Source organism: Lucilia cuprina, chromosome 5, assembly GCF_022045245.1.
Source record: "Lucilia cuprina isolate Lc7/37 chromosome 5, ASM2204524v1, whole genome shotgun sequence".
NCBI classification, from domain to species: Eukaryota; Metazoa; Arthropoda; class Insecta; order Diptera; family Calliphoridae; genus Lucilia; species Lucilia cuprina.
Window position 1 is genome coordinate 35,159,284 of NC_060953.1, and position 21,853 is coordinate 35,181,136.

The following is a 21,853-nucleotide window of genomic DNA, read 5'->3' on the forward strand; positions in this document are numbered from 1 at the left end:
TTGTTTATATTGTTTTATTACTAAATGTAATAAAACTAAATTGTTGGCCTATTAAAAACATTAATGGTATTAATAGCTTTTTGTGCGTTTTTTTTTTCTGAATAAATTTCTTTGTTTTGGTGTTTTAATTTGGAAAACTAAACATCTGTTAGAATTAACCTAAACACAGTGAGTGCACTGCTACCAAGACGTATGATTAATATTTAAATATTTATTTAGGGGGAAAACAGACATGGTGACGTATGATTGTTAAGGATTGGCAAAATTAAGTATACTTTAGTGATATGAATTAATAATTTTGAAAAAAATATACACAAATTTTCAAGGTTAAAACTATTTGGAGGGGATTACATTACAGAGAGAGGAAGCAAGAGTTTACTATAATAATAACTGGAGATCATTCCTTATTTTGTCACAATCACCTTTCTCTATATTTCATTAAATAAAATAACATTTCTTAATAGAAACACTCTGTATTCAGTAATTTTCAACTAAGTGTTAAATTTAGATCAAGTTCTGTTAATCATTTTTTAACGTGTTTGTGTTTTTTCCTATTCTCGAAATTAAAATATTCATAAATAAATCATTATAATTATTTTTTATTTACTTTTTTTGGCAAACAAGTTCAAGTGTATGACAGACAGACGGTCGCACAGACATATGAATGTATTATGTATGACCATAAAAAAAGCAAGTGTTTAAACAACAACAATTAAAGATAAAAACAAATATAACTTGATAAAAAAAAAACTATAAAAACAAATTTTAAACTAAGAAAAAAATTCAAAACAAAAGCAAGTAGAGATGTCAACAACTAAACACAACAACATAAAGAAAACAATAACAACAAAATTCACTCTTTAAAAAAAACAAATGACAACAACATTTTAGTAAATAAATAGTAAACAATAACAAACACCATAGAATGGAGAAAAAACTTACAAGAGTAAGAAGAGTAAGAGAATCATAAGGTTTGTGTAGAAACAATAACAGAGAATTTCGAGAAGAAAAAGAAAACAAAAACACTTAAATAAATTCAAATATAAATCACAATCAAATTATATTAGAAAAATAACAACAACAACAACAAAAACCCTTATTTACACGAAGGTAAATTTAAAATTATTTTCGGTATATTAAAAGATATTTGAAAGAATATTCACTTTGTTAAAAGAAAAAATCTGCTTATTACTAGGGCAGCAGATCTAAGTCTGAACATTATTTTAATTTCCTGAATCTGAATTTGCAAGACTTTCCTAAGATACATTGCATATTTCTCAACTTTAAAGTAAATTCTTCTAATTTAAACAGCATTTTCGTAAAAAATCGAGAACCTGTGATTGTATTCAAAAACATATTTTATGACAGAAAAAGCATGGTTACTACAACTATACTATGTTCATTGTAACAATATAATTATTATGAAAAACAAATAAATGTTATTTTAATTCAATTTTAACTATATGTTTGTTACTCTAAAGATTTTAATGTTCATTTCCTATACAGTAAAGTTACAATAATATGTCTAAACATATTATTGTAACTTTATTCATCATCAATCATATATTTGACCATTATATGTTGCATTTAAATCATGGTTACAATAACCATGTTTTTATTCTGCGTACAGAGCTCGGAATTTATCTAGTAGATAGAGACATAAAATTGTGTTATAGACTGCCGGTCGAATGTAGTGCTTTTATAAGGAACGGAAGTTGACAGTCAAATAGCTCTTAGAGCTTTGAAAAGTAGAATGTTAATCCTAACCCGTTAACATGATGAAAAAGAGCTCAGAAAGTGTTAGTTAGTAAAGATGTGTTGATTAACGGGACACTGTGTTCTACATGGTAATGAGATTGCATATAATTTGACTAGACAGAATTCGAATTGAATCCTCCAACCTGTTATTACTAGAGACTGATTTCCTTATCGATAGTGTCACAGTAAAATGGATTGTAGGCACTATGGCCAAAGTAACCATTAGACTTAATAGGGCCGATAGCAGGCATTTTTTATGTTGTGCGTAGACGAAAAGAACCTAGAAACGGTAATACAGAATCTAAAATGATTTCGTTAAAGATTAAATTGGTTTAATTGGGATGCCTTTTAGGCAACATTTAGGGTTTCATCAGTGAAATAGAATGGTTATTAAGGTAACGGACAATAGAGACCAATCTGGAGGGAAATTTCACTTTTCACATCCTTCTCTAGCTTACTCTCTTGTTATCTTTTAATGATATTTATTCAAGGAAATCACAATAGATTCGGTGTGTCTCTGAGTAGAAACTCTATGAGTTTTATAAATTTTGCAAGCTTGCAGAAATCTGAAAGTCTTGTTTTTTAAAACCTATTTTTTTCTCGTAACAGCACTTAGGGTGTAACCAACACTTATGCAGTGCATTGTGCTGGAACTAGGAAGAAAGGTTGTAGGAGGGAGTAGTGTTTGTGGACATTTGATTTATACTTTTTCACATCGAACAGTGCTGAAAAAAGAATTTTCCCTGTAATCTGTCGAGCGGTCCAGTGGCCAATCTACACAAATGGGTGTGTTCTTGATGAGAGTCGTGTACTACGTAAAAGTATACGCGTATCGGGATCAAGGTCCCTAATTTTAGAGCAGTTCCCTAATTTAGTATTGATAGATCCATAATTTAGTACCGATAGAACCATTTAATACTCCTTACGTTGCGACGGTGTTCTAGTGAATTAATAGCGTTGTACCTTCACCGATAAGTACCTTCACTCACACTTGTACGCGGTCGAGTAGCTCCAAAAAGGATACGAAACTTCAGTCCATAAATTAGTATAGTATGTTTCCATTTTCAGTCAGATATAAGTGGTGTAAATAGTAAGAAGATCAATTGTCTAAAACCGTTTCAAAAAACTGATTCTGAATTGAATATACTACTGTCACCGAAAAGTACCTTCGCCCTCTTTAATAAGCATTCGAGTAGCTGCAAAATAAACTTCGAAGCTCCTACCCATGAGTGTTGTATTGCATATTGTACTTTGAGTGAACTATGTCTTAAAACGTTTCAAAAAACCAATCATATTTAGTAACATTATTACAGAGAGCCTTTTAAACTACCCTCGTAAATTCAAAAAAAAAAAATAAAAAAGTTAAATATTTAAGCAAATATTACATCACAATTTAAGTTAGAAGCAACTTTCGTAAAGATATTAAAAAAAATTCCCTATTAAAATACACACATACACACAAAACTTAGGAATTTATTTGTAATAAATTGTTTTAATTTTATTTCACAAAATTTTTACACACTTCGTTAATTATGCACTTTTTGTTAAACGACAACGATTTAAATAAAAAAAATAATGCGCGCGCGTTTGAGATTTTGTTTGTTTCTTTATTTGGTCATTTAAACGGCCGATATTTTGACTATATTTTTATTTATTTTAATACATAAATACAATTATGCAATATTATTAATTATATAAAATATGTTTTTTTAAACAATTATTTTATTTTTCTATATATTTCTTTGTAATTACAACTTTTGAAACCATTTAAAGGTTTAATTTTTAATAATTAATTTAAAAACTTTTTTTCTCTATTAAATACACAGGGGCAAAACTAATAGCGACTAGACCAAATGAGAAGAGTGACTAACTGAATGACTGGTTGGCTTTTGACTGCTAAAGTGTTTTAATAGTTGCTCTCAGGTTTATTATTTTTTTTTTTTTTTTTGCTTTTGCATTATATGTTTGTTTTTGTATTTTCGATTTATTTGTAACTTTTTTTTTTAAAAAAAACAGTTTTACTTATTTTTTTGGGGTGATGCCATTTGTGTTTGTTTTTTATTTTTATTTATTTTTTGTCTTTACATTTTCTCTAGTTTGTTTTTGTTTCAATTCAGGGCCATTATCAAGGTTTTGTTTTGATAACTTTTTTCAGTTTCTCGGTTTTTTTCGCCTTCTTTCTATTGCAAATGTTTTTTATAGTATTTTGCAGCCCAAACGTTTTATGAATGAAATTTTTGTTTTGTTTATTTTTTTCTTTTTTGTGCTTTTTGTTGTGGTTTGATAGTACATTTTTAAACAGACTGAATGAGAGAAACGCTTTTTTTTGTTTATGTTTGTTTTAAATCAGATACAAATTGAAAACTTACAAGTTGCATCCAACAGTTTGGTGTTTAAATGTTTAAAAAACTTATTAAAATGGTGTAATTTTTATGTTTTACAAAACTAATATTGAAATCAAGACCATGACCATTGAAACTCAAAACACACAACTTTAATCACAACGTTCGAAGTTTCCAACATTCTGTATTGGGTTGTTAGGAGAATGTATTTATATTAAAAAAGAAGAAGTACATCTAGGACACAATCGGGCCTGTTGTGGGCTACTTTATATGGAAATTGTTACACCTATTCTAGTTAGTGGGGTTCTACATCAATGTCCAGTCCTAAAAATTGGGCTACTTCAACTGAATGCGTCCATAAATCGACAATGTGAAGTAGGTTTGGCTGAGCAGTTGGATATTTGGTAGGTGTCATGAGGACCTTGACAAATACAGGACATTCGTTAGGGACGCCACGGTCTAACGTGACTAGGCATTAGGACTGTTTCTCCAACCTAAGTTGGATTGCGTCTCTAGAAATGTCGTCCAAACCTGTGCTATAAGAGGACTTATCTAATCGATCCTGCAAATACCTCTGCTTGTTCTCCTCGTAAATTCGAAGAACCTTTTTGACATGTGTGATGTTAAATTGGGATAACTCCTCGTACGACATTCCGGAATGATCTGTTTAGTCAACACAATATTGATCTCGTATGACACTCCAGAAGAATCTGGTTTGTCAGGACAACATTGACTTGAAGGACCATTGTTTCCTCGTGCAGCATTCCTCGACAGCAGGTGCTACGTACCGGAATGATCCAAATTATTCAACCACAGCAACAACTATTTTTATTTAATATTCTATCGTCTGATGTTTTGTGGATGTAATCCTTAAGAATTTTCAAATCAATATTGGTAAGGGATGATACATCCGTAGAATTTAAGAATTTCGTCCAGCTCTCGTTAGACTCACCCCATAGGATCTTTGAGGTACTACCCACTGTTTTATTATGTTAAGAGCCCTTATGGGTCTGCCGTCGTTTGTCAGATCGATCTCCCCTTAGGAAGACTTTACGGTTACAGCTTTCTTAAAATCTAATTAAAAATTGTCTAAGATTTAACATTATTATCTTATATCGGCTTATTACTTTCTTGGTTGTCAGTAAATACGTTAAGCCCTGTGAGCGCCATATTTATTGTAATAAAATTCACGTATACCCTTATGGCTCGAACTTCTGTCTGGAAGCTAATGTTGTGGTAAACAGTATTTCTATTTCAGGGATTTCAATATAGAACCGAAGGCCCACTTTATACCTTAGTTTCGTGCTGTAATGTTAAGTTTGACCATGATATTATATCTGGGAACAGTGTTTTAAAGTTTCTGACATATTCTGAGTCTGGTATTCGAACGGTCACGACCGATGATTTTGTAAAGCCTTTCAAATTGTACAGATAATATAAATGACGTGTTTTATAACCGCCTATAGTTATGAGATGTTTGGCTATATTTAAATATATGTTTCAATCGTGATTTGCATTTGCTGAGGTTGCATTATATTAGTGATGGGGTTGAGAAGTAACTCTGTCGAAAGCTCGGCAAAAAGCAAAAGCCTGAACGCCCTTAAGAGATAACAAGTATGAATGTATAGTTGGGCGTAGCTGACCATATGATACCCTACATCAGTCAGTATGTTAAAAATGTGTATTATTTAAAAAATAAAGCATTTGATTTGTTTTTTAACTTTATTTCGGAATATTTTTATACAAACACTGTGAAACATTCCAGAACTCTCCTGGAATGCCAGTGGCTCGTGGTCTGGTCACAGAATTATAAAACACTTCGAATCACTGCATTTAAATTGCATTACTTAGCCTGCCTTCGATAATTGCTTTCTCACCAGGCCACCACATAGGAATTCCAAATTAGAACCCCGATCCACAACCAGGTATAACGAGAGTTTAGACTGATGGCTCCAAGGGGATTGAAATATTTGGTATCTAAATATACTTCAGACTGCACAACTACACTACCGTAGGCAGTAATATCTGATATCAAAAGAGCAGAGAATTGGCTAAGATATTATCACATGTCTGGGGATATTTGTATATATACTGTCATCAAATCTGCTATCAAAAATCTAGTTAGTGTTTTTACGACATCTATTTTAATCAAACAATGCCGGTTATCTCTAAATGAGATAGCGAATCATTCTAGAATAACGCTAACATGTGTGCCTGGTCATGATAAATGTCAGGGTAACTGTATAGCAAATGAATAAGCCAAAAAAGGAACTAACTGTAGGAAACTTGTTCTTAAATAATTATATGCTACAGCACAAATCAGGTGGTTCAGTGAAACCGTTTGTCAGATCTCGATAACTATCTGCCCTATATATCAATGTCTCAAATCAAGACTGCTTATTGGCTTTCGAAGAGAACAGATAAAAACGCTTGTATCAGAAATTAGAGGACGCTGTGCCGTAGGCACTCATGTCAAGAGACAAGGTCTTGCTTACAATGACTACTGCAAAAGTTGTCACAATCAGAGAGAAGAGAGACGATATCGCATATACTTTGCAATGCTACGGTACTACCTTTGTTTCAAGCATGATGTTTCATGCGGATGAGCCTTCTGGGATAGGTCTGAAGAATATCCTACGGTTCATAAATGAGACCTTTTTAGTTCTGGTAGCAGAGGGTAACATCAGAATACACTCCTACAACAACTAGGATAACACAGCGGAACCAACAATAATGAACCCAAGTGAGCTGCTTTATAGTATACATACAATTGGGAACGAATATTCGACGTCAGAAATGGAACAAACTTAGGTATATGAACATTTACACAATCATTGCGTATGACGAAATTCGTCGTACGTAACGAACTATGAACTATGGTAATAAAAACTAAAAATAAAATTTTCGAAAATTTGAACTTAAGTTCGAAGCCATTAAAACCAGTTCAGCTTTCCCGAATTGTCTGAAACTTGACAGTCCGGAGTACACTTGATAACACTACAATGCTGTGTTGGAATATTTAAAATTAAGTTTAAATAACGAAAGTTGCCGTTCAAAATATCAGGGTCTTATTCCGTACATCGATTCGAAAGAAAACGCTTTTAAAACATAATGTATACAAATGCGAATTTTTTTGTTTCGGATCGAGTTACAGAGTAATCTCCAGGGTTTTATGTCAGCTACGTTGGCTGCTGGCAACTCAACTAAAGTTTTGTTGCTACCCATAATCGACCCATAACGCTACGTTCACGCCTATCAAATGTCTGACAAAAATGACGTGATCCCTTAAAAATCTACATTTTGCTTTCCTTAAAATATATGTATATTTATTTGCACAAGCATAATATATCTTTGACGACATCAGTTCCAAACAGTCGATATCCAAAAACTCCTCTTTCACATTACTTACTTCGACCTGAACATATTTAATTTCATGTTTCTAGATTCAATATTATAGAAAATTCAAAAAGTACCGATTGTTATACTTTAAGGTTGGTATTGGACGAATATTTTTGTATTTTACAAACATCAGCACAAACCCAATATACCCTCCCCGCTAAAGTGGTTTACACATTACTACAATTGCTTATAGAAGGTGTCATCATGAGCTCTATAAGAACGATTTAATTTCTGAAAAATTAAAATGTGCAAAACAAAGAATAATTGATGATGTCGAAGATGGCATCAACAGATCTAAAAAGCCAAACCGAGAAGTTTAAAATTAAGTCTACAAAGCTTTTCGATAGTAACAAATAATTAGTAGGCTTTGTTTATCATAATTTAAATTTTAGTAGAATATTAGTAGTTAATATTCTTAACAAACTTGTTATTTTTGTTTAATATTTTGCTAAACTGTCTTTAAATTACAAATATACACGTTAGCAAACTTCCCCACCGCAACCTATTTGTTTACAATAATCAAAATCCTCTACTAAGAAAATATATTTAAACGCAAAAGTGCAATGAATCACCCGAAGGCCCTTTCTTTTCTACAGCGAATGATACAGATAGACGGACAAATACACAAAATACACAACAATGGTAGAACTATCGGTTTGTAACCAATAATTTTGTCGAAAACAAGATTTTCAATTCTTATTAAATTAAAATGAAAACTAAATAAAGCCGCCGCATACATATTTCGAACGAATAGAAGAAACAAAGAAAATGAGGTCAATGATTTGGACTGAATGAAGAATGTTGGTACACTAGATTTTAGTTTATATTAGCCAGAGACAATTAAGAAAAATACATTGAAGAAGAACAACGCCCCCTTTGAAAAAAAAAAACTTTTTAATAATTTGTTAATGTTATTAGGAAGACAAATGTCTCATAAAACTGTAAATACTTTATGGAAAACTTACCTAATTTATCCTCTGTCTGACCATCATCGCCCGTGGCAGACATATCAAAATTGTCCATGTTTTTTATTGAATTTAATTTTTTCTTTTTATAATTTCACACACACATACACTTTTTAATATTTGTTTGCTTATTTTCTTGTTAAATTCAATAGCATTTAATGGCTATTATTTGTTTATATTAAATAGCATTAATTTAATTGTAGACAATCTGCACTTTTAATTTATTTTGACACAATTTCTTTCACTCAAACAAAAATACTGCACAAAAATGTAGCCATCTTTACTTCTTCTTATTTCGTTTTGTTTTTTCTTATTGCAAAATTTTGACGTTTCCTTTTAACAGCAATTGTTGCTGTCAAAAACCATATGGTTAGAAAAAAACAGCTGGAATTTGTTTTTCTTTTATTTTGTTTTGATATATGAAACATCAACAAATGAAGAATGAGAAAAATAAAGGAAATAGGAAAATGTAAATAGAGAGCAGTGTTGCTAATTAAACAGCTGTTTAGTGTTGGGCAAATTTTAAGGGTTGTAAATATAATATAATAATTGTAAATATAAATATATATGTACATATATAAGCATTTTTAATTAACAAAATTTAATAGATTAAATTTATATAGTCTATTTAATAGCATATGTGCTAATGTATTGACTATTCTATCAAGTAGTTTATTGACTAGTCTATGGAGTCTATTGGTTAGAAGATATATAATTAATAAACAAGTAATGGGCCGATCCGGATATAGTATCACAGAATATGTATCGGAAAAACATATTCGTTTTGAATTGTATCCATTGAATTGTATAGCCTTGGGATATACAATATTTTTTACCCTCCAGTATTTAAGAAAAATCCACTTAAAAATTTTGAAAATTCTAACCACAATAGTTTTCCAGATTAACAATATCTAACATATGAGTGATGCCAAGCAAATTATTGCAATTTCGCCAATTTCTATCTATCTATGAAAAATTTAAATTAACTAACAGTTTTCAAGATATACGAAATTTTGTATTTTATTATATATGTATGTGGTGTCAAGTCCCCTATTGAAAGTTTGTAAAATGTTTACATGGATGTTAATGTTATTAAGCGAATTTTTGTATTTAATTTATATGGGAGATACCACGCCCCCTAACACTAGCCCTCCCACATTTTAACCTAAATAATCATATTGACACTAAATTGGCCTGGACAAAATTTGAGGACTCTAACTGTTATATTATCTCAAGATAAACGAATTTTTGTATGTAATTAATATGGGAGGTGCTGCTCCTCTCATGGGTACTCCGCCAATTTATTACCCAAAATGTTTTCATGAATGTTAAAATTATTCGTGCAAAAATTCTAACTGTATATTTTCCAAGATAAATGAATTTTTGTATTTAATTTATATGTGAGGTGCCACGCCTCCTAACGCTAGTCCGCCTACTTTTTATCCCATATAATCATATTGACACTAAAGTGCTTTTGACAAAATTTGAGGACTGTAACAGTTTTATAATCTCAAATATACGAAAATTCAGAATAAAAAGTAGCCTATTACCTACTCCAGACATACAGGAATACGCTGTGAAAAATTTCCAGAAAATCGGCTTAGCCGTTTAGTAGTCTATAACGTTCAAACATACAAACTTACAAACAAACACACATTAATTTTTATATATATCGAATAAGTTCCTATATTGGTGTTTCTAAGTGAGTTATGTAAACTAGTCATTTTCTGATGAGATAAATCGTAAACAGATTTTGCCCATTTTCAATATCAATCAAAAAAATATTTGTTAAAAATTTCAACTTTCTACCTTGTCCTTTCGTGTTTTCAATAGACAGACAAGCAGATGAACGGCTAGATCGTTTTAGAATCTAATAAGGACTCAATATTTCAATGTGTTACAAACGGAAAGTACAATACATACCCCATCATTTTTGATGGTGGGTATAAAACATGTTAGGTAGCTGATGAAATTCACACATATTTCTTTATTTAAGTTAAACATCGTATTCATATAACTCTGTTAAACCCTCAGCTTCCACTTTGAAATCTACTGAGAAATTTAAAAGAGTTTAAGATTGAACTAGGTTACTGACATATAGGTGCATTAATGTACGTAAATCCGTTTTATATCCTTATCGTAAGATTTTGAAGTTGTTTGGCACGATTTATTTACATTTAATTAAGTTATTCGAATGAAAACTTTTTTTCATTATTCGTTCGAATAATTTTTAAAATTTACTCGACTACTCGTATAAAAAATGGTAAGTTTTCATTCGCATAATTTTAAACACGAATAATTAACAATTCTACTATGTACCCATACATGGCAAAAAGTACATAAAGTACATAGAACATTTTCCATCCCTTTTCGTAGCTTTGTAGCCCGTCAATGGTAGCACGTTTTTTTGCACTATCTCTCACTCTCAGGCTGCCGCTCTTTAATTAATTTTCTTCTTTGTTTTGATGCGTATGCCAAAGTTATCGATATATAAATTGTTATCAATAAACATATGTATGCATGGTTGGTAAAATTAAAAAAAAAACAATGTTTGTTTGATTTAATAAAAAAAATTTTAAAAATTTCTATTCTATTGTTTAAAATAATTAATTATCTTCGTACAAGTTACCAATTAAGTTACATAATAATAAAATAATTGTATTATAGTTTAGTAGTTTTTTTCTTTCGATAACATTATAATTACTTTATTCCTGGAAAACATGTTTATATGGTCAGCCTATCCAATAGCATTTTTTCGATAAATTCAAGACGACGTCATATTTTTGCAAACAGTGCTTTTAATTGATAAATTAAACATTTTTTTAAGAAACTGTGCAATATAGTCTTATCAAAACTAAGTATGGCTGATTAACAAAAATATTTCGAAACGTAAACAATAACAATTTCTAATATTTATCTAAAAATAACATTAGCCGAGGGCATTTACAATCAAAAAAGGGGCTGCGTTAGCCAAAGGTTTGTTCCTGTTCTTTTTTGTTTTTTACATAATTGTGTAAAAACTTATTTTTTTTTTGGTTATTTTAGCGGAAATTGTTATCTAGCATCAGAACTATGGATATACCTATACATCCCTTAACTAGTGATCCCACCTCCGCTTGGAAGGAGATCTCAAAGACTCAACGTGTCATAAAAGTTACTATGAAACCTCCTCAAACAGGAGTGGCTTTTAATAAGGCGCGCGTCGTTTGCATGAGTGATACGCATTCATTGACCCCCTACATAAAGTTTGATATACCAGATGGTGATATTTTTATACATGCCGGAGATTTTACCAAATGTGGCCAGTTAGAAGAAGTTATAGAATTTAATAACTGGATTAGTACTCTGCCGCATAAACACAAAATTGTAATTGCCGGAAATCATGAGTTGAGTTTTGATTCGACATTTACGCATCCATTTCAAAATCGAAATAGTAATGAAAGGTATGTTTAAAATACTTTATACTACTTTATAAAAAGAAGACTGTCTAGTATATTATCCAGACTAAAGACTAGTCAAAAGCCTAGACTGCTCTATAGTCTAGTCTATAGTTAGTTAGTATGAAAGGAGAATGTATACACATCAAATCCGAAGAAATACACCTAGGCCTCTATCGGGCCTGTTATGCGCTCATTAACCAGTGCCACTGGTGGGAATCGAACCCACCACCTTCGGTCACCAGACTAGATCACTAACCAACCGGAGGCCACTAGTCTAGTCTATAGTTTTGTGTATATTTTGTCCATTGAATATACACTATAAAGTTTCCTTCAAATGCTAACATATACATTTTCCTTAAGAAAACTATAATTAATTTTATTCATTTAACCTTTCTCCTTTCTAGAAGCAAACATACTGGTATGTCTATACTTGATGACCTGCCCACATTGGGCAATGCCAAAGAAAATATTGTAGATGCCGTTCAAACGCCCAACATTCGAGATGTTTTAACCAATTGTACCTATATCGAAGATGAACTCATAGAAATTTGGGGTATACGTATATATGGCAGCCCTTGGCAGCCAGAATTCTGTAAATGGGCTTTTAATGTACCGCGTGGTTTACCTTGTCTAGAGAAATGGAATCAAATACCATCAGATATTGATATTTTAGTTACGCATACACCACCGGTGGGGCATGGTGATCTTTGCTGTTCGGGTGTACGAGCCGGTTGTGTCGAACTATTGACGACCATACAGAAACGTGTTAAACCCAAATATCATGTATTTGGTCATGTCCACGAAGGTTATGGTATAACCTCAGATGGTCGGGTGATTTATGTGAATGCATCTACGTGCGATATTAATTATTTACCTAATAATCCTCCTATTGTTTTTGATGTAACGTTACCGCCCGGTTGTCGTAAGGATGAGTAAAATTAAATGAATTAAGCAATGAACAAACACAGGTGGATTATATTAGTCATGTTTTTTTGTAGTTTTTTTAGTTTTATTTGTATATATAATTTTTATATACGCGATTTTATGTTTGTGTAACGATATTAATTATTAAATATATTTTTGTACAAATTTTTACTATAATTTCGTTGTTTTACAAAACGTACTTTTTTTGTTTTTTATATGTATTCCTTTTTTGCACAGAAAATAAAAGTTTTTATTATTTTCACAAGATATTTTCATTTATTTAAATGCGCTAATATATTTTATTTTATTTTTTGTTTAAGAGGACAAACATTTTTAAGGTCTAAAGCACAGTAAAAAAATGCACAATATCATAGAATAAATTATAACTATTTTCATTATTCCCAAGCTATTGTTAGAGAGTTATTGATGGTTTATTACAAAATTTTGTATTAAATTAAATAAGCTGAGCTAAATCCAAATATGTTCTCAAAAATTAATAGGCTAGGCGTTTGTGTTATCTACAGATCAGTCTTTTGTATGGTCTATAGAGTTGTCTCTAGTCTTATGTCCAGATAGTAGACCAAAAAATAGAATAGACTCTTATTTAGACTATAGAGTAATCTCTTTTCTTGTCTATAGAATTGTCTAATTTATGGATTATATTAATAGAATGACTAGACAACAAACTAAATAACTGTATAGTCCGTGCCGTAGTCTACAGAGTAGTCTCTATCTAGTCTTGTCAATAGACTAGACTTTTAAATAGTCTATATATTAATCTCTTATCTAGTTTATTGCCTAGTCTATATAATTGTTTCTAGTCTAGTCTATGGACTTTACTAATATAATGTCTAGTAAAAAGATCAATCTGCAGACTTACTAACAGATTAGTTTTTATAGCAGTCTCCTGTCTTGACTAACCTGTTATCATCTAAACTATTGTCTAATTTATAGGTTATTCTCTTTTCTAGTATATGACTTAGTTTATATACTAGACATTAGACTAGTATATTTTCTTGTCCATAGTTACTTAGACTATAGTCCAGACTACTGTTTAGTCAAATGACTAAACATTTATGTATAGTCCATAGTTATATAGACTATAGCCCAGACTATTGTCTGGTCTATACAAAAGTTTCTTATCTAGTCTACTATGTATCTAGCTTATGAAAAAGTCTGTTGTATAGTCTTTAGACTATTCTAATCTAATGACTAGACAATATTTTAATCTATATGCTAAATAGCGGAATAGTGTTCTCTATAGAGTAGTCTCTTGTCTAGACTGCTATCTAGTTTATAGACTAGTCATGACTACAATTTTAAGTTTAAATTGAGAAAATACAAACTCATATTGAGAATTTCAATTTAAAAATTAGAAAATTCAAATTAAAGTTCAGAAATTTAAATTAATATTGAGAAAACCCCATTTGAAATGGAGAAATCCAAACTAATATTGAGAAATAATAAAATAAAATTAAGAAATGTAAAGTCATATCGAGAAAAAACAAATTGAATTTCAGAATCCCAACATTGTATTAAGAAATTACCAAGAAATTAATAAATTATAATGAGAAATTTAAAATTTGTATGAAAATATTTTTTTTATAAAATATTTAAATAGGATATGGATTTAAAATATTATAAATTTCAATACAAAATTAGGTTTTCTTAATATCATTTCAATTCATTTTTTCAATTTCAATTCGTATTATCTCAATATTAATTGAGATTGTTTTTTTCTCAATATTAAGTTGAATATTCAAATTTCAATTTGTTTTTTCTTCATATCAATTTTGACTCCTAAATTTAATTTGGTATGTCTCAATATTAAATTGGATTTCTGAAATTCATTTTGTTGTTTCACAATATAAGTTTGGATTTTCTCAATTTAAACTTGAAATAGTGTAGTCTTGTCATTGGATTAGTAAAAAAGTCCCTTTTCTAGTCTACAGTCTAACCTGTTATTATAAGACTATTGTCTAGTACGTTACCTTGTCTACAGCAAGCCAGTTATATAGTCTATAGACTAGTCTCTTATCTAGTCCATAGAATTGTATCTTGTCTAGTATATAGACTTTATAAACTAGACAGTTATATAGTATATAGATAAGTTTCTTATCTGGTCCATAGATTTGTCTAGTTGTCTAGAATATAGTCTTAATAGACTAGATTACATTAAAGTCTTTTCTCTAGTCTATAGAGTATATTCTCTTGTCTAGCCTATAGAATAGTCTCTCGCCTAGTCAATCGACTTCAATAATCCAATGACATGTCATTTGTCTAGTCTGTAGTCTAGTCTTTAGACAATTTTCTAGTTTTTTATAATATACGAGATTAATAGTGACTTTAAACTTCGTAAACCCTGACCAAACTTTCATATTTTGCTCTTTATTTCTACATATTAATATTATATAATTTTACTTTCAATTGAGCTTGTGTTCTAAATTAGAACTTTTAATTTTTTAAATTCATTATGATTTCGTAATTTTAATTTATGTATTTCGCCAACTAAAAACACCTACATACATTAAGAAATGCTACGCTCAAGAATGGAAGGCTTGCTTCAAATGTCATTAATTAAAGAATGAATTCGTTTGTCATGTCTTTACTCTTAACAATCATGCCTTAAAGTATTATCAATTAAATTTAAAAAAATTACTAAAATATTTATTAACTTGATCTATTAAACAAAAAATTAAGGCAAAATAAAACAAACATTTATAAACTTCATTAAATTCCAAAAAAAATTGTAATAAACTATAGAAATAACAATAAATATAAAAATATATAAAAATTTTTGATGCTGGCAATATTATTTAAAATCTAGTACTAAAATAATTTGTAATAGATTAAAAAAAAGTAAAACACACCACCAAAATAATCGATCATCACTACTGCAAAATATAACAGGACTTTTTTTTAGTACTGAATACTTGCGCTACGCTAGTGATCACCATCATTCATCGTCATCATCATCATCTTCGACCACATCATTTTCATAGCTGTTCGGCATTTATTTCAACTTCGGCGCTTAGTACTCCTTCTGTTTCTTATATTTTTCTTAATTTAAATAAACAAAAAGAATCCTCAGCGATCGTTAAAAAGTGATCGTAGGTATAAATTAAAAACAAATTTCTGCAATATTTAAGTAAAAGAAGGATCTTTTCGTACTACACTACTACTACTAAATATCTTAAGACAATATGGTAAGTAGCATTTCTTTGTTCCAAGGACATTTGAGGTTATACATCCATAGGTATTTCAATAAGCAATTATTAAGGGTTGCAAAAAAGAAAAACTGGTTTCCCTTTTCTTTTAAATTTTGTGATCTTTATAAACATCTGCAGTGAGTGTGTGATTTTCTTTTGTTGCATCTCAGTAAGACGGAGTTATTCACTTTAACTTATTCGTTATTAAAATGGCGTTTAACTACTGCAAAAATAGTGTAATAATACAAATTAAATAATTAAAATATATATATCATATTTAAGTTTAGAAAAAAAAAATCGTTTGAGAGATATAAATTTTAATGATCTTTTAACGATACAGTGCTTTGGACAAATTTTATTTTGAATTTAATTCGGTATCTCGTGAACTTTTAAAAATTTTGTAATGAAATTGTAGATGATCGGAGCTGCGTTGTTTTTGATTTGATTTACGGTTGTTCGGGTTTATTTTTCTTTATTAAGTAAATCGAAACAAATTGAAATTTAACAAAATTTTAACTCTTGATCTATTTGTGATAAACTTTTTGCTAACAATAATCTTGTGTCTGATAAAATTTAGAATCAACCAAAGTTGAAACATCCCAGGAAAAAAGTGTGGAAAAAGATGTTATATTTTCATCACAACTGGTAACCCAAAGTGCTTCAAATTCGGGTGAAAAACCTAAGAATTTTACATAATTTTTGACAAATATGAACTACATCTAATCCTAGTTTTAGAAACGATAATAATCCGATATTTGGTGTTAAAAAAACACATTCACTGGTTTTTCACCAAATCTGGATGTACTTCAAATATGTTATTTGCAGGGAAACCGAAAACATGCTCTAAAAAAAGTGTTTTAAGCGCTTTAAATATGCCGTAAAAAACTCAAAATATGCTCTTAAAATTTAAAATATATGCTCCAAAAATAAAATTTTTTATTATTTTTTAACATTGAAAAGCTCAAAAAGACTGTAATTGTAATGAAATAATAAATGTTTAATGTCATATTCTATATCCTACAACATTTTTTTATAAATGTTTCATCTCATAGTTTGATGAACTAGTACCTATAATAGAATTCCGTTTTACGCTCAGATAACCAATAAATAACATGAAACCATTTGGTCCCCAAAAAACATATTTCAAACGACAAAGTTTGACACATTTCTTCCAATTGTATTCATAGCTTTTAAACTGACGTTTTAATCGGTGTTGTCATAAATTCCAATAATTAGTTTTTTAAACTATTGTTGGATTGGTCTCATGAAATTAAAAGTAATCGGTTTTATGTCCGATTTAAAATATAATGCTTTATTGAATTTTTTTTTCAAAATTGTAAAATAGGCTAAAAAATTAAAAAAAAAAATAAAAAACATTGAATTTTATTTTTTTGAAATAAAGTTTTGAAAAAATATTAAAAATGTATAAAAACGAAAAAAAGCGAAAACATCAAAATATGCACTAAAACAGTAAAATATGCTCTAAAAACTCGAAAATATGCCTTAAATATGCTAAAAAGTCAAATCATGCAAAATTATGCTCTTATTGGTAAAATATGCAAAATTATGCTCTAAAAAATCGATGCCAAAATTCTCAAATTGGTCTGAAACGTGTAAATATCTTATCCATGAGTCCATACGACGCACCACAAAAAACATGCATTTGCATATTTTGGTTTCCCTGGTTATTTGTAATGACTTTTCTACATCTCTTTTCTCACTTTTAACTGGGTTTTCATTTGTAAGGAAGTATTTGGTTTATAAAGTACTAGCTATACCGAGTGTGCTTTGCTACCGTAAAAGCATTATAAAAAAAACCCCACTTTACGATTTTGAAGACTCTTAACTACAATAGTTATAGAGATTTTCAATATGTTACATAGCTAACTATCTATAAAAATTTTGAATAATCTAACAGTTTTCAAGAAATACTAAATTAAAATATAAACAATATTTTGTATTTTATTCATATGGGAGAAGTCAAGTCCCCATTAAAAGTCCGCTCTAAATTTTCAGATAAATGTCAAAATTCTTCATGTAAAACTTGAAGATTTTAGCCTTAATAATTTCTTAGATGAAAGTCCGCCCTTTCCCAAAATTTTCAGATGAATATTAAAGTAATTTGTGCAAAACATGAAGAATCTAAGTAGTTCTTTTGGTTTCACAGATAAACGAAATTTTGTATCTAATTCCTATGGGAGTTACCAAGTCAAATGAGAGTTGTCAAAGTTCTTCAAGTAAAATTGAAAGTTTCAAGCTGTAACGAAAGTCGTCGTTCGTTAGTTTGTCAAATATACGAATTTTTCTAATTTATTTATATGGGGTCTGAAAGGCCCCCAGATGAAAGTCCGCTCGCTTCGACACAATTTTGGGAGCTTTATTCTATACGCACAATTGGGACGAACGACGAATTTTTCGGAACGAATTTTCGTCCTCAGATATAGAACACACTAAAGTATATGAAAAAACGTACAATCAGTGCATATGACGAAATTCGTCATACGTAACGAACTGTGCGATAGGTTTATTTCTAACGCAGACGAACGACGAATTAATTGGGGAAAATTGCTTTAAGACCAATTACGGTAGCCCGAATTTTCTGAAATTTGGCGGTTGTGAGTACAGCTAATGACAATACAATATTATGTTCGAATATTCGAAAATTCCAAGTTATGTTCAAAAATTTTTTTATGCTCTTAAAATAATCTCTGGGTCATAAAAACTAAAAATAAATTTTTCGAAAATTCGAACTTAAGTTCGAAAAAATTTTAAAGCCAATAAAACCAGTTCTGGTGGCCCGAATTGTCTGAAATTTGACAGTTTGAAGTACACTTGATGACACTACAATGCTATGTTGAAATATTTAAAATTAAGTTCGAAAATTCGAAGTAATGTTCGAAAAAATTTTGAAGCTGTTAAAAAATCTTAAAATTGGGGATATTCATAAAAATATAATTTTAGTTTATTTCGAGGCCAATTTCTTACATTTGCTAATTTCGAAATAATGTTCGAATAAATTTTAAAGCTGTTAAAAATCGTGGAGATTCACAAAAATATAATTTTTGTTCCTTTTTCTTAATTTTTCCAATTTTGAACAAATTTTAAAACGAATTCGTAATACGAATAATTTGAATGTGTTCCATTCGACGAATTGTTGTCGATTAGTTCGTCGTGCTATCTAAAAGATCGTACACGTTTTATATATCACGAACATCTTTGTGAATATTTTTAACAAAATATTCTGTTTTTGGAATAAATTACTCTCCGTTTTATTAAGATAGTTTGATTTTTAAAGGATTTATGAACGACAACATAATTTTCTGCATGAGGATTTATTTGAACCGATTCCTTTGAGATTTTATAAAGATTATTGTTCACTTTTATTTCATCACTCTACTTATAGTTTTAATTGGGCTATGAACGTTATATTCATTAAGTTGAAGGGGCTTTGACTGATTTTGCCCATTATTAATACCAAACAAATTTGTGAAAAATATTTGCTCTCTACTGTTCCCTATTGTATTTTAGATTCTAACAAGGACCTATAATATGCAGCTCTATGTATTTACGACCAATATTTTTATGTATTACAAACGGAATGACAAAATCAATATACATATCCTCCAAGATTCATTTAACCTTGTTGTCGCCAATCTTATATGGTGCTTATATGTTCTAATTTTCCCCATATTTTACCATCTCCAAATCCCCTAAAAATAATTTTAAAACCATTTTTTATTCTTTCTTTTTAGCGTGAAGTTATCTCTATTCAAATTGGTCAGGGTGGCATTCAAATTGGCAACGCCTGTTGGGAACTATATTTACTAGAACATGGCATCAAACCGGATGGTTCTGTCAAAACCAAAGAGGAAATGTTGGCCAGCGGCAGTAGTGCCGGTACAGTGGGCAATGAAGGTACATCGAATGCCACTAATGATGCGCGTACATTTTTTGCCGAAACCGGTTCAGGCAAACAAGTACCACGATCAATTTTCGTAGATTTGGAACCGACAGTCATTGATGATGTACGTAATGGTCCCATGCGTAGTCTTTACCATCCCGAACAGCTAATATCGGGCAAAGAGGATGCGGCCAACAATTATGCCCGCGGTCACTATTCCATTGGCAAGGAAGTGATCGATAATGTGACAACACGCATACAGAAAATTGCCGAACAGTGTGATGGTCTGCAGGGTTTCTTAATATTTCATAGTTTGGGTGGTGGCACAGGTTCGGGTTTTACCTCCTTGCTAATGGAACGTTTGTCGATGGATTTTAGCAAGAAATGTAAATTGGATTTTGCAGTTTATCCCTCGCCTAAAGTGTCGACAGCTGTTGTGGAGCCCTACAATGCTCTACTCACCACTCACTCTACATTGGAGCATTCGGATTGTGTGTTTATGGTGGACAATGAAGCTATTTATGAAATCTGTAAAAATAGTTTGAATGTAGATCGTCCAGACTATCGGAACTTGAATCGTTTAATTGCACAAATCGTTAGCTCCACAACAGCTTCTCTGCGTTTCAGTGGTTCAATGAATGTGGATTTGAATGAGTTCCAAACGAATTTGGTACCATTTCCACGTATTCACTTTCCACTGGTGGCTTATGCCCCACTGGTTTCAGCCGCTCGAGCGTCTCATGAACAGCACGCCATTACTTCTCTAACAAATGCCTGTTTCGAATCGGGCAATATGATGGTAAAATGTGATCCTCGTGCTGGCAAATACATGGCCTGTTGCATGTTGTATCGTGGTGATGTTGTGCCCAAAGATGTCAACGCCGCCGTCTCGGCCATCAAGTCGAAACGACACATTCAGTTTGTCGACTGGTGTCCAACAGGCTTTAAAATCGGTATTAACTATGAGAAACCAGCATTTGTACCCGACGGCGATCTAGCCAAAACTTCTCGTGCCGTTTGTATGTTATCGAATACCACCGCCATAGCAGTGGCGTTCAGTAATTTGTGCTATAAATTTGACTTGATGTTTAAGAAACGTGCCTTTGTCCATTGGTATGTCGGTGAGGGTATGGAGGAAGGTGAATTTACGGAAGCCCGCGAAGATCTTGCTGCACTTGAGCGAGATTTTGAAGAAGTCGGCACTGATGATGCCGCCCAAGCTGGCGAAGATGGAGATTATGAGTATTAAACTGTTAAACAAAGTTAACTAGTTATTATTATGATTTTTTTGTTGCAAAAGCAGCTATGTTGATTGATTGATTGATTGATTAAGTTATAAATTGAGTTTTGAGAAAATTATAAATTTTTATAAATTGAATAAAAAAAAAATAAAGATAAAAAAGATTAACTAGATGTTTCTAGATAACGTGCTAGTAATTGTAGTTAAAATTTTACTTGTATTTTGTTTTTGTTACAATAACAAGTACGATTTTTATTCCAAATACTTACAAGTTACTTTTGAAACATCTAGTAAGTAAAATAATAAAGTGTGAATAAATACAAATTGGATATAAACAAATTAATCTCTTAGTTTTATAGATTTTTTTTAACTTTTGGTATTTTGGGAATGCTTTTATGTATTCAGAATTTTTTCAAACTTTAAGCATTTCTATGGTGACTTTTTTGCAAAGTTAAGCCTTTTGTAGCATTGTTTTTGGGGGTTTAATGGGAGCAAGAGACATTTATGGACGGGGCACACCGAATTTAAATAATATTTTAAATTATGTTTCATAATTTTTTTATTGAAGAATTCACAATAAACAAATTTTCTGCCAAAGGGATCAATTATGAGAAAATTTAGTAAATGGTAGTTCGGACACACGGAAGGATGTGACTAGATCGTCTTAGAATTTAA

At 30.6% G+C, this 21,853-nt stretch overlaps 3 protein-coding genes across 9 annotated transcripts in view; 2 read left to right on the forward strand and 1 right to left on the reverse strand.

The window, feature by feature from the left end:
- Window positions 1-8,766, reverse strand: part of LOC111688408 (protein furry) — a 137,348-nt gene extending 128,582 nt beyond the window's left edge. For 3 of the 5 annotated variants that reach the window (XM_046952272.1, XM_046952271.1, XM_046952270.1), the window contains exon 1: window positions 8,465-8,765. In XM_046952272.1, the coding sequence (XP_046808228.1) occupies window positions 8,465-8,522 (58 nt within the window). In that variant the 5' untranslated portion in view covers window positions 8,523-8,765. Of the gene's footprint in view, window positions 1-8,464 lie in introns of all 5 variants that reach the window. The other 2 variants (XM_046952268.1, XM_046952267.1) reach the window with 1 other exon arrangement.
- A 2,372-nt stretch (window positions 8,767-11,138) lies between these two features.
- LOC111684559 (UPF0046 protein C25E10.12) lies at window positions 11,139-14,414 on the forward strand. 2 transcript variants are annotated; one of them, XM_046952864.1, is made up of 4 exons: window positions 11,139-11,322; window positions 11,398-11,440; window positions 11,510-11,907; window positions 12,309-14,414. In XM_046952864.1, exons 3-4 carry the CDS (start codon window positions 11,537-11,539, stop codon window positions 12,838-12,840), a joined length of 903 nt encoding a protein of 300 aa, XP_046808820.1. In that variant the 5' UTR covers window positions 11,139-11,322; window positions 11,398-11,440; window positions 11,510-11,536; the 3' UTR covers window positions 12,841-14,414. The 2 variants fall into 2 exon arrangements, with proteins under 2 accessions (XP_046808820.1, XP_023302522.2); XM_023446754.2 differs by having other exon boundaries at window positions 11,144-11,440; window positions 12,309-14,413.
- Window positions 14,415-15,761: 1,347 nt separating this feature from the next.
- Window positions 15,762-21,521, forward strand: LOC111684560 (tubulin alpha-4 chain). Of its 2 annotated transcripts, none has more exons than XM_023446756.2 (2): window positions 15,762-16,034; window positions 19,790-21,521. In XM_023446756.2, exons 1-2 carry the CDS (start codon window positions 16,032-16,034, stop codon window positions 21,185-21,187), a joined length of 1,401 nt encoding a protein of 466 aa, XP_023302524.1. In that variant the 5' UTR covers window positions 15,762-16,031; the 3' UTR covers window positions 21,188-21,521. The 2 variants fall into 2 exon arrangements, with proteins under 2 accessions (XP_023302524.1, XP_046808790.1); XM_046952834.1 differs by lacking the exon at window positions 15,762-16,034 and adding an exon at window positions 16,185-16,273.
- Window positions 21,522-21,853: the final 332 nt, after the last annotated feature.